General features: G+C 43.2%; 1 protein-coding gene across 1 annotated transcript in view; it reads left to right on the top strand.

Moving 5' to 3' along the window:
- The window catches only part of LOC131265097 (zwei Ig domain protein zig-8), a 104674-nt gene that overhangs the window by 70720 nt on the left and 18531 nt on the right, over positions 1-15423 (top strand). Inside the window, exon 5 of the mRNA XM_058267359.1 lies at positions 14572-14706. Coding sequence (XP_058123342.1) covers positions 14572-14706 — 135 coding nt within the window. The remainder of the gene's footprint in view (positions 1-14571; positions 14707-15423) is intronic.

Below are 15423 nucleotides of genomic sequence, written 5' to 3'. Positions count from 1 at the left end.
TACGAGGTCATGAAAAATAGGCTCACCTTCGGGTAACAGGCGGGGTGGGGAGGCGTGAAAGGGGGGACTATTGGAGCGTAAAGTTTAACGCGTTTGCACACGGGGTTCACACAGACACACAGTGAAGCTTAAAATTGCCTGCCAGTCGGGCAGTCGAGCACACGGGACCCATCACCGTGTCACGGTGTAATTAATGCCACTCAACACGTTGCCGGAATAAATCTCACGAGAGAATTTACGACATTTCCCAAACCTCGGGGGCTGCACTGGGGGGGAGTGGGCGGATCCGTGCCCTTATTTGCACGTGAGTAGAATGTAGCGAAAAAGGGGTAAATTTTGGGGCCACCGAAGCTAAACCCCTAGACCGTGCTAAAATGAACCCGGGTCGGAACGTCGACGCCAACCGAAAGCCGAAGCCTGCGTGGGGATGAATGTAGCACCTTTTTTGTCGCAAAAACAACCAGTCAGCAGTTTGTAGCAATTCTCGGGAGCATAAATGCAGCGTGTTAATTTGTGCGACTCACCCTAACCTCTTGTTTGTGGCATTGGCAAAAGGAACATGACGCATGTCAAACATTTTTTTCAAATTGGAAAGGAAACTAGAGTTTAAAAGACAAATAAACTAAAGAATTGATCAAATTTAGTGACTGTTTGCAAAGATGTGTAATAAAAACTTATCGAAACTATTCTAAATTACATTTATAATTTATCAAGAACGTAAGTCGTACTGAAAAACCTATCCAAGGTTATTCGTGCATCATCGATCTTTAAGCGCCACTAGAGAAATGTTTTGAAGGAAAAACATTCCAAAAACGGGAGAAAAATCTATTTTTCCACAAGCGAAACTCTCTGTGAATTTTAAGTTTTATTGTGCCACGGCAAACACTCGGCGACGAGTTGGAAAATTTATTGGCTACCCCACACCGATAAGTGGATGATGAAAAATGGTTTTTCGCTTGCGGGACGGAACACCCCCCTCCCTCCACTCTCATCTACACCCACGTTAGAAATATCGCGACGGTTGAATCTATTAGTTCACCGATTGCCAAGGTAGAGCCGGTGGTTTTGTGCAGGTGGCCTTGCCAACCATACGACTGGAGGGTGGTTTTCCTTCCATTTTTATTTTTCCCACCCAAGGCCATAAACATGGAAATGGAGCCCACGATAGCCCGATTTCACTGTCAATATTGTCGGGAAGCGATCGAACAGAATTAATAACCATGGTTTTGTGGCGAAATTCCCGCTCCACCGCAAGTGCCCTGTGCGGCTTCCCGCAGTGCTTCGTCCTCCCGAAATTACGTCTTGCGTTAAATGACCTGGAAGAATTCGGCGGAAGTGTGAGACTTTGCGAAGAGGATAGCAAAACCGCCCCGGCCGGCGATGTTTGGCTGCCGATAAGTGAACCCCTTTTCTCCGGCTGCTTCCGGCCGGGGTTCGAAACTATCGTCTTCTACTGTGTTCCGCTTCGGTCCAATCAATAAGCAAAGGAAATCGGAAGCCAACTGTAAGCTAAGACGATTAGCAGAAAAGCCCCATCCCGGTGATTCCGGTGGAAAATTGCGGTTGGCTTTTATGGTTTTATTATTTTAAGCTAAACCACTGCACCATGCCGTTGTTTAATGCTTCATGAAACGTGGCAAATGAGTCTTTCAGGAACCATTTATTGTTGTTAATAAATGGAGCAGGATTCGATGGGGATCAAGTTGTTTGCAGAAGTGAATAAAAGTCTAATAATGCATAAGAGCTAATTATTATATCATTTAGCCTTTAATATGGCTTCAAACTTCATTAAAGATGCCAAACCTGTCATCGTATGTTGTATTGTAAAGTTCGGTGAATTCTACCGTTTTTGCCGGAATCCACCCTTCGATCATCGTTAGCGATCAAATCAGACAATGGTAACACCATGTAAGTCACCTCAGTTACAACTTAACACTAACGCCTCTAAGCCATTACGTTCTATTCCCACGTGTTCTAACACATCTGACGATAACCTGATTAAAATTCATGATGGCTTGGATTACACGTGGTACATCATAAAAATTGCACACTTTCCTTTCCCCCAACTTCACCGTGACGGGACGTTTGTTTCGTGGAAAACTGGTTTTCCGAGGCGGATCATCATGGTGAGGAGTAGTTTTTGGAGCTGAAACCGTACCGTAACGTGTGGCAAACGACATGAAAAGGAAAGTCAATATCCATCGCGCTTCTTCCGCAAAATATCTCTCTTTCTCGCTCTCTCTCTCTCTCACACATACACACACACTGATGCACACATAAACCTCGGAAAGGAAAAACTGTGTACAGGCTCGGAAAACTACCACCGTTCCCACTCATATATCACGTTAATAACCTCATAAAAAGTGAACCAAATAACTTATCAGCCAAACTATGGTGCCTTTCCTGCTTCACACGATCTCGACGCTGCTGGGAAAACCTCCACCCATAGCGCCCAGAAGAAAAAACGTAAAAAAAGACACGCCATCCTTCTGCGCCGACAGTTCCGGGGCCACCGGTGCTTTCCCTGATGACGGAAATCGACGGCGATTTCCACCGTTCGCACCCGGCCCGGTGGCGAAGGATAGCAAACGACTCCTGACGGTTGGATATTTCATCGTTCGTACGGATCCAATTTGGCCCGTGATGAGCCCAACCGCCATCCGGCGAGCAGAGCGAATGGGGGAATAGCGCCTCGAGGAAAATGGATTCCCGAATATGGCGAACCGTAATGGTATCAAGTGTGGCAAAAGAAGAAGAAGAAAAAAAAGCAGCACAATCATACGGCACAGAGTGAGGCTTAAGAGAGTGACCCCACAAAAAAAAACTGCAACACTGGAGCGCCTTTCTACCTACCTGGCTGAAGGCTGAATGGTGGAGAAATTTTACGAAATTTAGTTCATTAAATCTATTTAATGGCATTTTAAATCGCCCATTACCGGGCCCGAAAGGGCTGTGGTGAAATTGAAACAAAACTGAACCCGGCCCGGCCCGGGCCCCGGCGAAAAAGGATATCCGGGTCGGGAAAGCGGTTCGGCCTATATGCATTTGCGCTGGGGGCAAAGGTGAAAAATGAAACGCAACCATCGCCTCATTCGTGGGACGGTACATAAAATTAAACTATGCTCCAACGTCGGCGACCCGGAATGGGTGGAAATGGTTCAGGCCTCGAGGAAGATAAAGAGCGCGGGCAGGAGGGAGAAAAATTTCCCATTATCCACCGAAAGCGCTGCATATTTCGAGTAACAAAAATTAACCAAGCGACATTACTATCCCGGGCCCCTGAGGCCGAAGGTATTCACGGGGAAACGATTGCGATGCGATGGTGCCGATTATCACATCGCCCAAGGTCACACGCGCGCATTCATTTCGTCCGCTACCCACAATTGGAGTAACGTCAGTTGATCCTTTTCCCAGCCTCGGGATTGTTTTTTCTGTCTTTTTGGTTCCACCTTTGCCTTTCCCCTCATCTGTGCGGGTGGGAGGAATGGAAACGGTTTCCAGCTCAAGGACATATTTGTGAAAGGTTTATCTTGAAGCTCTGACGGTAAAAACACCACACCGAAACCCCTTTCGGAAGCGTTCAACCGACAAACCGAAGGTGCCAACCACAGAAAAGCAGTCACTTTTTTTTGACTGCGTGAGATAAAAAGGACGACAAAACCATCGTTTCGGCTGTTCGCGGGCGATAACGGGCTTTTGGTTGGTTCGGGAATGTCGCGCTAAGGAAGAGGAAGACAGATCAAGTTAGATAAAGCCTAACGGAAAGAAGCAAATGTGGGATTATCTTTTGTTTTTAAAATAATTTATTCGTTTGATTTAAATTAAAGGTGTCTTAAACAAAACAATTATGTTAGATATCTACAGTTTTGATAATTTTAACTGCTCTGAACACACAGGGTAGGATGATATTTTTTCAAATTACATATAAACATTTTATTCCAATAACTAAATTCATCCTCGTCAGTAAACATCAAACGCTCGTTGGACTGTAATTTTTAAAAGAATTTTGTTTATTATTTTTCTTAGATTTTCGCGTCCCATTGATCAACAGTTCCACGAACTGGCGATGCCAGAACGTTTGCTGGCTCGTTACAAACAGATTAATTTCACCAGGAAGCACCGCCACTCTTCATAAATAATATTAAATAAATCACGACAGATAAAAAACACGCCAACCGTACCCGCAAATACCTCCGATGGGAGACGCCTGCTTCAATCTCTAGCGTCACGCGCTTCCCGAAAGAAATGGTTCCCTAATAATGGTAAAATAAATACCTAACGAATCGCACGAGGAAATCGCTTTCTTTGTAAACGCCAGCCGCCATCGAGCTGCAAGGATCCATCGTCCTTGAGGGCCACCAGCGTCCTCCCCATCACCTTCTCAAACTCATTTCTGAGGGCACACATACACACGCACACGAACACAAGCAGACAACGGTTCGACATTTCCATTTCCTGCGTAAAGCTTTCGCCACCGGTGGAAGACGCTATTTTTCTAGGAGGAAAAACCTCAAACTCATTGTCCTCGATCCGCGAACGTTCATTGCTCGCCGGGAGGGGCGGGACTGGTGGCTGGTGGACTTGGAAAGCAATCACATCACATACAAAAACTCTTGCGCACACACACATTTACGTTGCTCTCAGCACCCACTATAGGGCGTCATCCATCACGTACAGCACAGGGTTTGACATCGTTACTGAAATGGAGCCCTCTGAGATTTCGTCGAACCCGAGCGAGCGAACTCCGGTCGAGTAACGAGATGACGGATGTAGGCGGCCTTCGGAGACCCGGATCCCGCACGTTTCCGGTCCCCCAACCCATCCCATCTCCACATGGCTTGCTCTCGCAGTTTCTTCCACGCGTTGGCATTGTTTTCTTACCGGAGTCTCCCGTCCCGCGTTGGCGAACGTATCGTCATAATGATAATATTTTTCCACCCACCCCCCTTCCCCCCACTCCCTTTTAGCCTCGGGCTTGTGGGGGTATTTTTCAACCGGTATCACGGTCACCGCCATCCCGGATGCACATAGCTGGCACGGGATGAACACCACCATGGATCGCTACTTAGTATGCGTCGGGAAAATACGGGCGCCCATTCTTTTGGGGCGCCTAGAGAAAGCTGGGTGGGGTTGAAGGGTGGCGGTGGGCAGATGCTTGCGAAGCCCTCGGTCTTCGAACTACCAAACTGGATCAAGTAGGCTGCATGGCCGGTAGGAGTTTGATGGTTTTTCGAATGAATAGAAAAGTTTCGCACGTCCCCCCATTCAACGAATGAAGGGTGGAGCGATGTAAAGTTTTTAAATACACGAAACACAAAAGGCTTTTATTTTTACTATGGCGAAAAATCTTGTACTTTATGAGCAATTCTGTGGAATATTTTTAAATCTTTAGATTACTTTAAATATACTTAGCAGCAGTACGTTTTAGGGATGTGCTTAATGAATCTTTTGACGAGATTCATTCATATGAATCTTTCACTTAAGTTTCATTCATATGGATTCATGAATCTTAGCGGATTCGAATCTTCAAAGCTTAATGAATCTTTCGAAACCTAAATGAATCTTTATGAATCTTTTTTATGACCAAAAAACAGGGGTTCCTGAATCCATTTTTGGCTGGTGACTTTTCATCATTTGGCGTGTTTTTGTGATTCATGAATCTTTCGACGAGAGATTCCCTTATAAGGCTGAGATTCATTCAGATTCATGAATCTGAATCAGATTTACACAATTCTAGTACGTTTATAAAATAAATTAAAATATTCAATATGATGATGTTATACTTCATGTTCAGAACACTTTACTTTCAACCCTTGAAAATCGATCCCGTCTAGCACTCCGGAGGATGCCAAGACCTCGAAACCCCCCCTTTTTTCTATTCCCATGATCATGGTCACTGGTAAAAGCACTAAGTGCCTCTCCCATGCGGTCACGTTCGCTTTGTTCTGCCAGGTTAAGTGTGTTCACACGAATCACCGCATCTTTTACGCCGGGCGTCTGCGTTGACCACGGCGTAGAAGGAGAACCGGATCACATCGACCGCACCGGCGCACCGGAGCATGGGGAGAAAAATAATCCTGACGAACAAACCGCACAATGGATCCCGCTTACCCGGCAGCCATATGCTAGACCCGGTGGTGGTGCAACACTATCATAATTATTCCATTCCATGAACCGGGCTCAAGTGCACAGTTACCGTTGCGAAGCGCCCTTGGATCATTTTCCCATCACTTGTGTTCGACGTGGTGTTCTCCGAGGGGAGAACGAATCCATTGAAAAGATGTAAAAATGACACTTTCAAGGCGAGGCAACCGTCCGAACCCGATCATTTTCCGAGTTGATGCGGAGTGTGGAGCGAGTTGACAAAAACAGAACGGTAAATCAGGCCCACACATCTGTAATGACGTGAGGGTGAAGAAATCTCCCCGTGAAAGCTGACAAGAAAAATGAACCCTTCTCGACAGGAAAAATGGTCACGAATGCATTTCCCTTCCCGAATCACAAATTTCCATCTCTCCCATGGGAAAGCGTACAACAAAGTTTCAAACAATTCATTGTGACGTGTATCAAACGCACGGGCTTAACACATTCGCCCGGGAATTTTCTGCGAAAACTGGGCAAATTTTCCGGTGAATTTGAAGCAAAGAAAAACAAGACTAAAATGGCATCCTTCAGCTGGGCCGTATCGCGCCCTGGCTCTCGATTATCCTACCATCGTGGTCCAGAATGCCCGAGGATTCTGTGCCGTTTAGTATTTTTTTTCGTTTTTCCCCTCCTGCAACTATTTTCCGTTTCCGCCAAGTGCTCACAAAACAGGATGCCATGGTCGCGGGAAGTAGATAGAATGCAGCGCCGGTGCCCACAATGGCACAATGCTGACTATCCGGCACACTACCACACTCACACATACACACACTCATATTACGGTGGCCTCGTGAGCGTTGTTTGGGGCGATTGTTGTCGCTACCACCGAGCGGGGGTTTGGAAAACCTTCTGTTGTGACGCTGCTGCTGCTGCTGCTGTTGATTTTTCCCCGGTGGTTTTGTCCCGCGCGTGTGTTCGCTTTTCAGCTCTCCAGCAGCTGGCCGCGTCCAGGGAGCAATCTTTCACCGGAATAAAGAACTGAAACGCCCGAGTGCAGCAGATTGCCACGATGCACCATGTGCACCCTTTCATCTTCCGCTGCGTTTGTGTGTGGGTCGGTGTGCAGGAGTGTTTGTGTGTGTGTGTGTTTTTTTTGTACGATGAGACCCGGGGTGGGGTGAGAGGTACCGCGGCTGGCGATGATGATGGTGATCATGATGGCGCCCGCTGTTGGAAAACTGTATCGTCCCTTCTCTAATACTGAAATATTGCTTCCTTTTTCAAAATCACTCACATACACACACACACACACACTCTGTTTTAACCACAAGGCATGCATCCCTTCCCTGAAGGAGGAAGGGGAAAACTTTATTGTTCTTCAGGCGGTATCGTCCGAACCCTGGGGAGCCCGGATTCCTGCCTTCATGCGGTTGCTGCAGTCGACGCGGTTCGCGAGCTTTTCATCGTTCGAGCGTATCGAAATGGTTCCCCTCCCTCTTCACTCCCCCCGCCCTTCCCGCTAGCAAAAACCCTTTCACGAGGGTGAAAAAAGCGACGAAAAGATGCCCTCCTCCCCTCTTTCCTACCCCCGAATGGATTCTATTCGAACGCGCTAAAACCGGTGCTCGGCATGCCAGCTGCAGCGTCGGCCGCATAGCACATAATGAAGCATGCACAAAGTTGACATTGTTTTGCCAGCATAAAATCACCGCACCGCGTTTTCATCGCGTTTTCATCGTTAGGAAAAATGCGGCCCGCTCTGTATCCCGCTTTTGGGGCGCACCCAAGCGCCCCGTTGTGGGGCAGAGAGTGTTCGAACCGGATTTCCAATCAGTCAGTGACCCGCGCGCACCGTACCTTACTGCAAGATGCATGGGGCCTGTTTTTCCGGGTTCAACCGACCGGAAGCTCGTCGAAGCCGAACCCGGTTTTTGGGGCAGTGATGAGCGATGTTGATTTTTATACATGTTTTTACGTTTCGTGCCTTTTCTTCTCAGACTGATGGATGCGGCACGGCCAATCCCGCTTTTGTCAAACTAAGCAGGACAAACCAAAAAAAATTAAAAAACGGATGCACTATGGTGAATAAAAACACTCGGGACTTTCCCAAGAGCATCGTCCATAAGTTCGCTGAATAACACATTAAAACAAAAGAAACATGAAAAAGATAAGCCACCGCGGGAGAAGTAACGAAAGAATTAACAACAAGAGTTTCCCAAAGTCCGCCAACAGTTGCGCGCAAAACAATGCCAATCGTAACGAAGTGCAACAATGGCCAGTTGAAAACACTGTTAACGTGCTTTTGCGAAGTGAAAACAATGTCCAACGGAAAGAAAATAAATGATTCCAGGGACAGAAGGAAAGTCGGCCAAAGTTTTGTTGTTCTTCCCCTCATTGTTGCATTTTGGTCGCAAAAGTTGAAAAGCAAAACACGGCAGCAGTAAGAGCGATGCAACATCTGTCTGTGTATGTGTTCATCAAATTGCCATCAAAAGTACGTTATCACAAATTTTCTTAACCAAAGACTAACAAATCACCTGGCTGAAGCTAATCAATGAATGTTTGATATGTCAATTGTGGTGTGTTTATCAATCTCTGGTCAAAATCAACCGTAAGGAGTTTCTGTTCGATTGGGTGTTTTGAGGATGAAAGTCCAACAAATTGGCCATTGAAAGGTCGATTGAATAAATAACCACCCAAACGACCCGTGACGGAACGGAACAGACACCAGAATGGATTGCCAAATGTTTGCTCTTTGAGTAGGTCTTACCAAATGCACTGAGATTGGGTAAATTTACGGAAATATTTTATTTAGGATAGAAAAGGTAACAAATCTTTCCGGAGTTTCCGAAAACTGACCATCCAGAACATCATCCAACCGAAGGAAAGTAAACATAACCCGTACAAACACAACCGGCACTGCAAACACAAACCAACCGAGGAGGTGCGTAAACATGAACCAAGTACCTTGAACCATTTGGACACAAGTCAGTAAATCAATAATCTTTCGAGAATTGCATTATAGAGCTCGAAAGAATCGTTGGAAAGTGGCATCACCCATCAATCGGATTCCTGAGGTGGAACGTCCAAGACAACGTCAGACCCTGAGTGGGTGATTTATTTATGGCTACTTGGAGATTGCAAATTCTCAACGACTCAATGCCCTCTCGTGGATGCTGGTCAGGTCAGGTTCATCTCCGACCATGACTAGGTCATCGATGTGCGCGTGTGTGTATGTAACTCAGTTGCTTTGCTAACCTCAAACACGGCTTCATCTTTCCTCAACCGTAGCTCTTCAAATAAACCACCTTTCCTTGCCGAGCCTGACCTCCGAAACTTCCGGTGCGTAAAGCCACCGGACGCTTCCAAAGCCACTGGACTGCTGGTGGGAAATGAGCAAATGTTTCAGCCAGTTTATGCAAATTTCTCATTTCATCCAAAATTCCTCCCAGCGCAAGAAGCAAGCCTTATCTCCTTCGGGTGCATCGGTGAACTTGCCAGCTATATGCTTGTGGCTCGAAGTTAAGAACAACACCGATGGCGACGGCGTTCACCGGTTCACCGGAACACTAACCTTTGCTCGAGATTCTACTAGCACCATGTCGATGTAACGATCATGACAAGACCTATAAATACTAAATCACAGAACAATCTCCCGTGAGACCTCGGAGGAAGCGTTTAATAAATCATAATCCTTCTCCAGAACGAACTCGGTATCGGGTGGGTGCTATATGCTCAGTTCCACCGAGTTTCAGCTGCTGCATTCATTAAGAATGATAACTTATTCCTAAATCCGTATGCCGTATGCTTATAGAAATGGTCAAACGCCTTTTACGAACAATCAAACGGAAGAACGTCAGGAACTTCATTAAAAGTCTGTTAGAAAACTTGCCATCCCAGTGCTAATCAGTTCGGTCCAGCAGAAGCTGCTGGCTTGGTTTTAGTACCGAGGCCAGTTATCTAAGGACCGGAACAGGCTACTTCATCAATGAAATTACACAAATCGGTTTAGCAAGCTCCGGCACAGCTCCCTTGGAAGGTATCAATTTTAAAAGCAAATTGTTCTGGGATACTTAACGTATCAGCATCCGGTGCGCTCTTTACTTGCTCTGATTGGATTAAAACATATTTCGATCGTATTTCAATCACGTTTTCCCATAAATTACACTACCGTCACTGCTGATGCATTGCCGGCGAGAGGAATATGCATGATCCTTTTTTGTGCAAAAAAGGGTACCGTAATGTTGTGCAGGTTGTACCCTTTTATCCATGTTCCATCGAGTAGAAACATCCTTCATCTCTTTACCGGTGCATCGGAGAGGTGTTCTAGGTGCCTGAAACAGAATCCACTCAGCACTACCCGGTGCTCCATCGGTAAATAGGATGTGGGAAGCCTTTTTGCAGCACTTTGAATAGTATTACAAACTAAATCGTCTTCTCGGAAAGATCCGGAACATGTTCGTCGGTTCGTCCTCCACCACTTCGGGCGGTTGGAAAAGTTCATCTACTCGACACTTCCACTTTCCGGCCAAGTCACGATGGAGCGAAGCCGGGATAAAAATCAAAAATTCATTTTTGGATTTCAGAAAAAAGAGACATGTTTTCTTAAACTACAAGATGAAACTAAGAAATGACCCAAAAACTAGAGCCTCTGCTCTTCCAGGTTCTGAGAAACAGCCTCTCAAAGTCAAGATTTGTGAAAATATTGCGTGAAAAATTGAAAAAAATCCATCAACTTTGAAGGTCTGTAACTCCTATAATAATGGTCGGAATCGGATTCCAAGCACAGTTTTGGAAAGGTTTATTATCAAGCTTTAAAATTATTGACAGTTTAAGCTAATTGAAATTGAATGTCACAAAATATTAAGCATTGTTTCGCAAAACTCCCGGAAAATTTTTCAATTTTCTGTTTTTAACCTTATGCCATCGCTAAGGATTGCGAAAGATTGTAATATGATGCATACCCACTTATAGCCTAGAATGTTTTGTAACAATAAATGATAGTTTTTTTTGCGCATACGCGCGCATCTTTACGTTATTCTGTACTTTAGATGTGAAGCTTATAGTTTATCAGCTACTAGGCGCCTCCATCATGCCATATGCAGCATCATGTGTGGTAAGAAATATGAATTCTCATTCAATGCATTCAAATTTGAAATTCTCATTCAATGAAAAATGTGAAGCAGGGTAGTGATTGAACATCACATAAAAGGGGAAAGACAAGCCAAGTCACTGGCAAAGAATGAAACTTGGTTTGGTTTGCTTTGAATGTATCAGGTCGCTTTTACTTGTTCTACAGCTCACAAACCCATTTTTTTATACCCAAAATTCCTCGGAATAATGTACCCTACACTAAAATAATAAATAATAATAAATGTACCCTACACTAACACTTTGTTCTGTTTGTACCCTTACCTGTAAAAGCCGTGAATTTTGGGTAGATATACCTGTCACTCTTTTTCTACCCTAATGGTAAAACGCCGCTAATTGTGGGTGGATAACTCATAGAAGTGAACACAAATATTTGATAATATTTGCTTTTGAAAACAATATACCCTAACCATACAGTAACAGCTAAGGTAGATGTTAAAATTTTGACCTTCGAACGGCATACCATAGCGGTATGCATTTGAAAAGATACATATATAACATACGTTCGTTTATAAAAACATCATTCAAGCTTTACCTTGAACAGCATAAACACCAATTGTCAGAAAGCTCCTTGGAGAACGAACAACGTTTTTTTAGTTTTCAAGTAAATAATCTATCTGAGATTGATTTAATAATTTCACGATGGGTTCCTTTATAATCAATGATATCATAAACGTTTTGAAAAACAATGCTTCTTGCAAGGAAAACATTGGGTATGCTTTACAGTTCATTGAAAGTAAAGTAAGCATCAAACCGTGTGATAAATTGAAAGTGACTAATAAGTTGATGATACTGGAGAAAAGTTTCAAGGCTAGATTGAAGAAATGTGCTAGAAACTCGAAGAATTTTCAAAAGGATTCGAAAATCTGGTTGAACAAACCATTTGACATTAGTGCCTATACGGAAAACAAAAGTCGTGGACGGCCAAAAAAAGAGTTTAATGATCTCTGCGTGAGGAATAAACGTCGAAGTGTGGCCAAAGAGACAGATATCAACGGCAATCTCGAAAAGGAATTATACTCAGTGAGGTTGTTAGCTTTTAAAGAAAAGCAGTTAAGGCTGATGAGTATGATAGACATGTTTTTGAAAAATCCTTCAAGTGTTATGCCAATGACAACCAAAAGTGATGTTTTAGTATCTGCCGAAGAAGCGTTGGCATGTTTTATAGACAATAGTTTCTCAAAATCCCAGTATAATGATTTGCATAAAGTATCAAAAAAAGTTTTTCCGTCATATTACCAAATCAACAAACTTAAAAAAACCTGCGCACCAAGTGAAGATTTTATTTCTATTAGTGAAACAAAAGCTGAAGTTAATCTACAAGAGTTGGTTAATCACACTGCGTGTAGAATAATTGAAATACAAAAGGCAGAAATCTTGCGACACCTTTCATCTTCTTTGTGTGATTCACTAAGCGTCGTATTATTGTGCTCGTGGGGCATTGACGGATCTAGTGGACACAGCATTTACAATCAACCGCTTCATGGTTCCGGAGAAAATACTGCATCAGACAGTGATTTATTAGTATCGGCATTAACGCCTATCCGTCTTTCGTTCATCAGTGACGATTCAGATATCATCTGGATAAACTTGATGCCTCAAAGTGTTAGGTTTTGCAGGCCAATTGTGATCGAGTTTGCGAAAGAGTCAAAAGAAAAAGTTTTACAAACAGTAGACGAAATCAAAAGCCAAATAACCAGGTTAGTTCCTTATACAATTCAGCTAAATGAAACAAGTAATGTGACGGTAAACTATTCATTTTACATGAGTTTAATTGATGGAAAAATTTTGGCATATTTAACCGACACTCTATCTATGCAAACATGTTGTATATGTGGTGCAAAACCAACCGAAATGAACAGTGTAGAGCACTTAGAAAATGGATTTATTCCAACTCCTGAGAATTTATCTTATGGAATATCTCCACTGCACTGTTGGATCAGATTTTTCGAATGCTTGCTTCACATTTCGTACAGAATTGAATTTAAAAAATGGAAGGTTACTAAAAATTTTAAAAGCATGTACAATGATCGAAAAAAAATTGTATTGGAAAAGATGTACAAGGAATTTGGTGTAAAAGTAGATGAACCAAGGCAAATGGGTGGAAATAGTACGACGGGAAATGTTTGTCGTCGGGCTTTTTCAAACATAGAAAAATTGAGCGATATTTTGCAAATAGAAACAGAACTCATAGAAAGGTTTCGAAATATTTTAATAGCCATCAACTGTTCACAGCCTTTAAATCCAAAAACTATTAGTCTATATTGCAAAGATACATACAAGTTTTACATACATCATTACAATTGGTACAAAATGCCTTCCACTGTCCATAAAGTTCTTGCGCATGTAGGTGAAATCATTGTAAATGCCCCAGCTCCATTGGGATCCTTAGGAGAGGAAGCAGCAGAAGGTAGAAATAAAATATACAGAAGGGATAGAAGAGAACACGCCCGTAAAATGTCACGAGAATTCAATATTAAAGACATTTTTATGAGAGCATTACAATCATCCGATCCATACATTTCAACAATATCTCTGGCTAAATCGTTGAAAAATAAAAAACAAATTCCATACCCAGACGCAGTAAAAACATTCTTCGTAGATTACAGCTCCTCAAATAGTAACAGTCCCTTGCCAATTCAAACCCAAGAAGATGATGGTACAAGTTCAGAATATTCAGATAGTAGCTCTTCGTTAGGAGACGTTATGTCCGCGTTAGATGCTTTGAATATCAATTATATTCCAGATGACAATATTTTGAATGGAAGTTTGTAGTAAATTTAGTTTGTTTTATATCAAACTTTAAAAAATCTTTAAGTTAGTATAAAAAAAAAAATTAAAAAATAATGCACCCATAGAAAATTCCAAAAATATGAGGTTTTTGCAGCGCCACCTGGCGGGATTGTCCCGAAACATCATAATTTCGTGTAATATAATAGTATTACACGATATTACAATGAAAAAATTGCAAAACATTTGATTCTGAATTTTATCCCGGCAATTTGCTCTTTTCGCTCCATAGTGCAAGTGTTGCAACATGGAACACAAGCACACGCACATACACACACATTTGTTATTGTTTCTGTTGCTTACTCATCGTGCTCCTCTCGAAGGTACCGTACATTACTCAGAACGCTCGACCTCCCCTGACCATGCGCTGAATTGTGGTGTTACGGAAATTCCTAAATACAACCTGAAATGAAGTAGCAATAACATCGATCGATGCTACGTAGAGTCGGTAGCAGTTGGTTCTTTTATCAGTTTACCATTCTGTCGAAAACGAATATAACGATATAAATAACTATTTCCCAAAACTTTTCATCCATTTCTCCGCAGGTTTCGACACCGACCGGCATTATTTCGCATTTCGTCAACCTGCAGGTGGTCGTCCCGGAAGCGTTCATTCTCGGTTCTGGCGAACTGCACGTCGACATGGGATCAACAATCAATTTAGTGTGCATAATTGAAAAGGTAAGTCCTATTTGCGCATCCCGTCTTGCCACGGGAAGTGTGGGACAGGTGGGTTGTTCTCTCCTTGTACCGTCTTTGATTCTGCTCTAAGATTTACTAACGTTTTTCGTTCGAGTGCGAAGAGGAATGACAACTCCTCTTACACACTAACTTTTGATTACTGCTCTTATTCAACATGCTCTTCTCTTAACGGTTGAGTTCTCGAAGCAAACATTTTTGAGTAGTAAGTAAAAATACCACCAAAAAATAATGAACCCTAACTGGACAAGCGACGTAACACAAAAAGTTCGTAACAACTTTGAGGAAAAACAATACGCCCCTTCGCAAAACAATAACAGCTTTGAAAAGAATGTATACTTTTAGAACGTGGTATACATCTTCTCGTTGACCTGTAAAACATTCAACGCGTTGATGTATCTTTTGTAAACCTCGACCGTGTACTATCGGTTTCTTTGGTCAACCTCATTCAATGCTTTGCATTCATTTCCTTGCAAAATTCATTCCCCACCGCGAAGCGGCCGTAGGTATTTTTCTTGTTTTGCTTTATTTTAATAAGATTAACAACCCGAGGGGTTTCGCCGAACGGTATCTTCCCCGAACGGCTCCGTTGCGATGGTCCCAAAAATTCCTGTAGAACCGTGAGTGTTCTTAACCCACCCCGAAACACGACCCGGACACTGTCGTCGAGCCGACGTTAAGGGCACTCTGTTTCGTGCC

The sequence above is a fragment of the Anopheles coustani genome, chromosome 2, assembly GCF_943734705.1.
Source record: "Anopheles coustani chromosome 2, idAnoCousDA_361_x.2, whole genome shotgun sequence".
In the NCBI taxonomy this organism is placed as follows: Eukaryota; Metazoa; Arthropoda; class Insecta; order Diptera; family Culicidae; genus Anopheles; species Anopheles coustani.
Note: the sequence above shows the minus strand (reverse complement) of the source record. Positions and strands in the feature narration are given on the sequence as shown.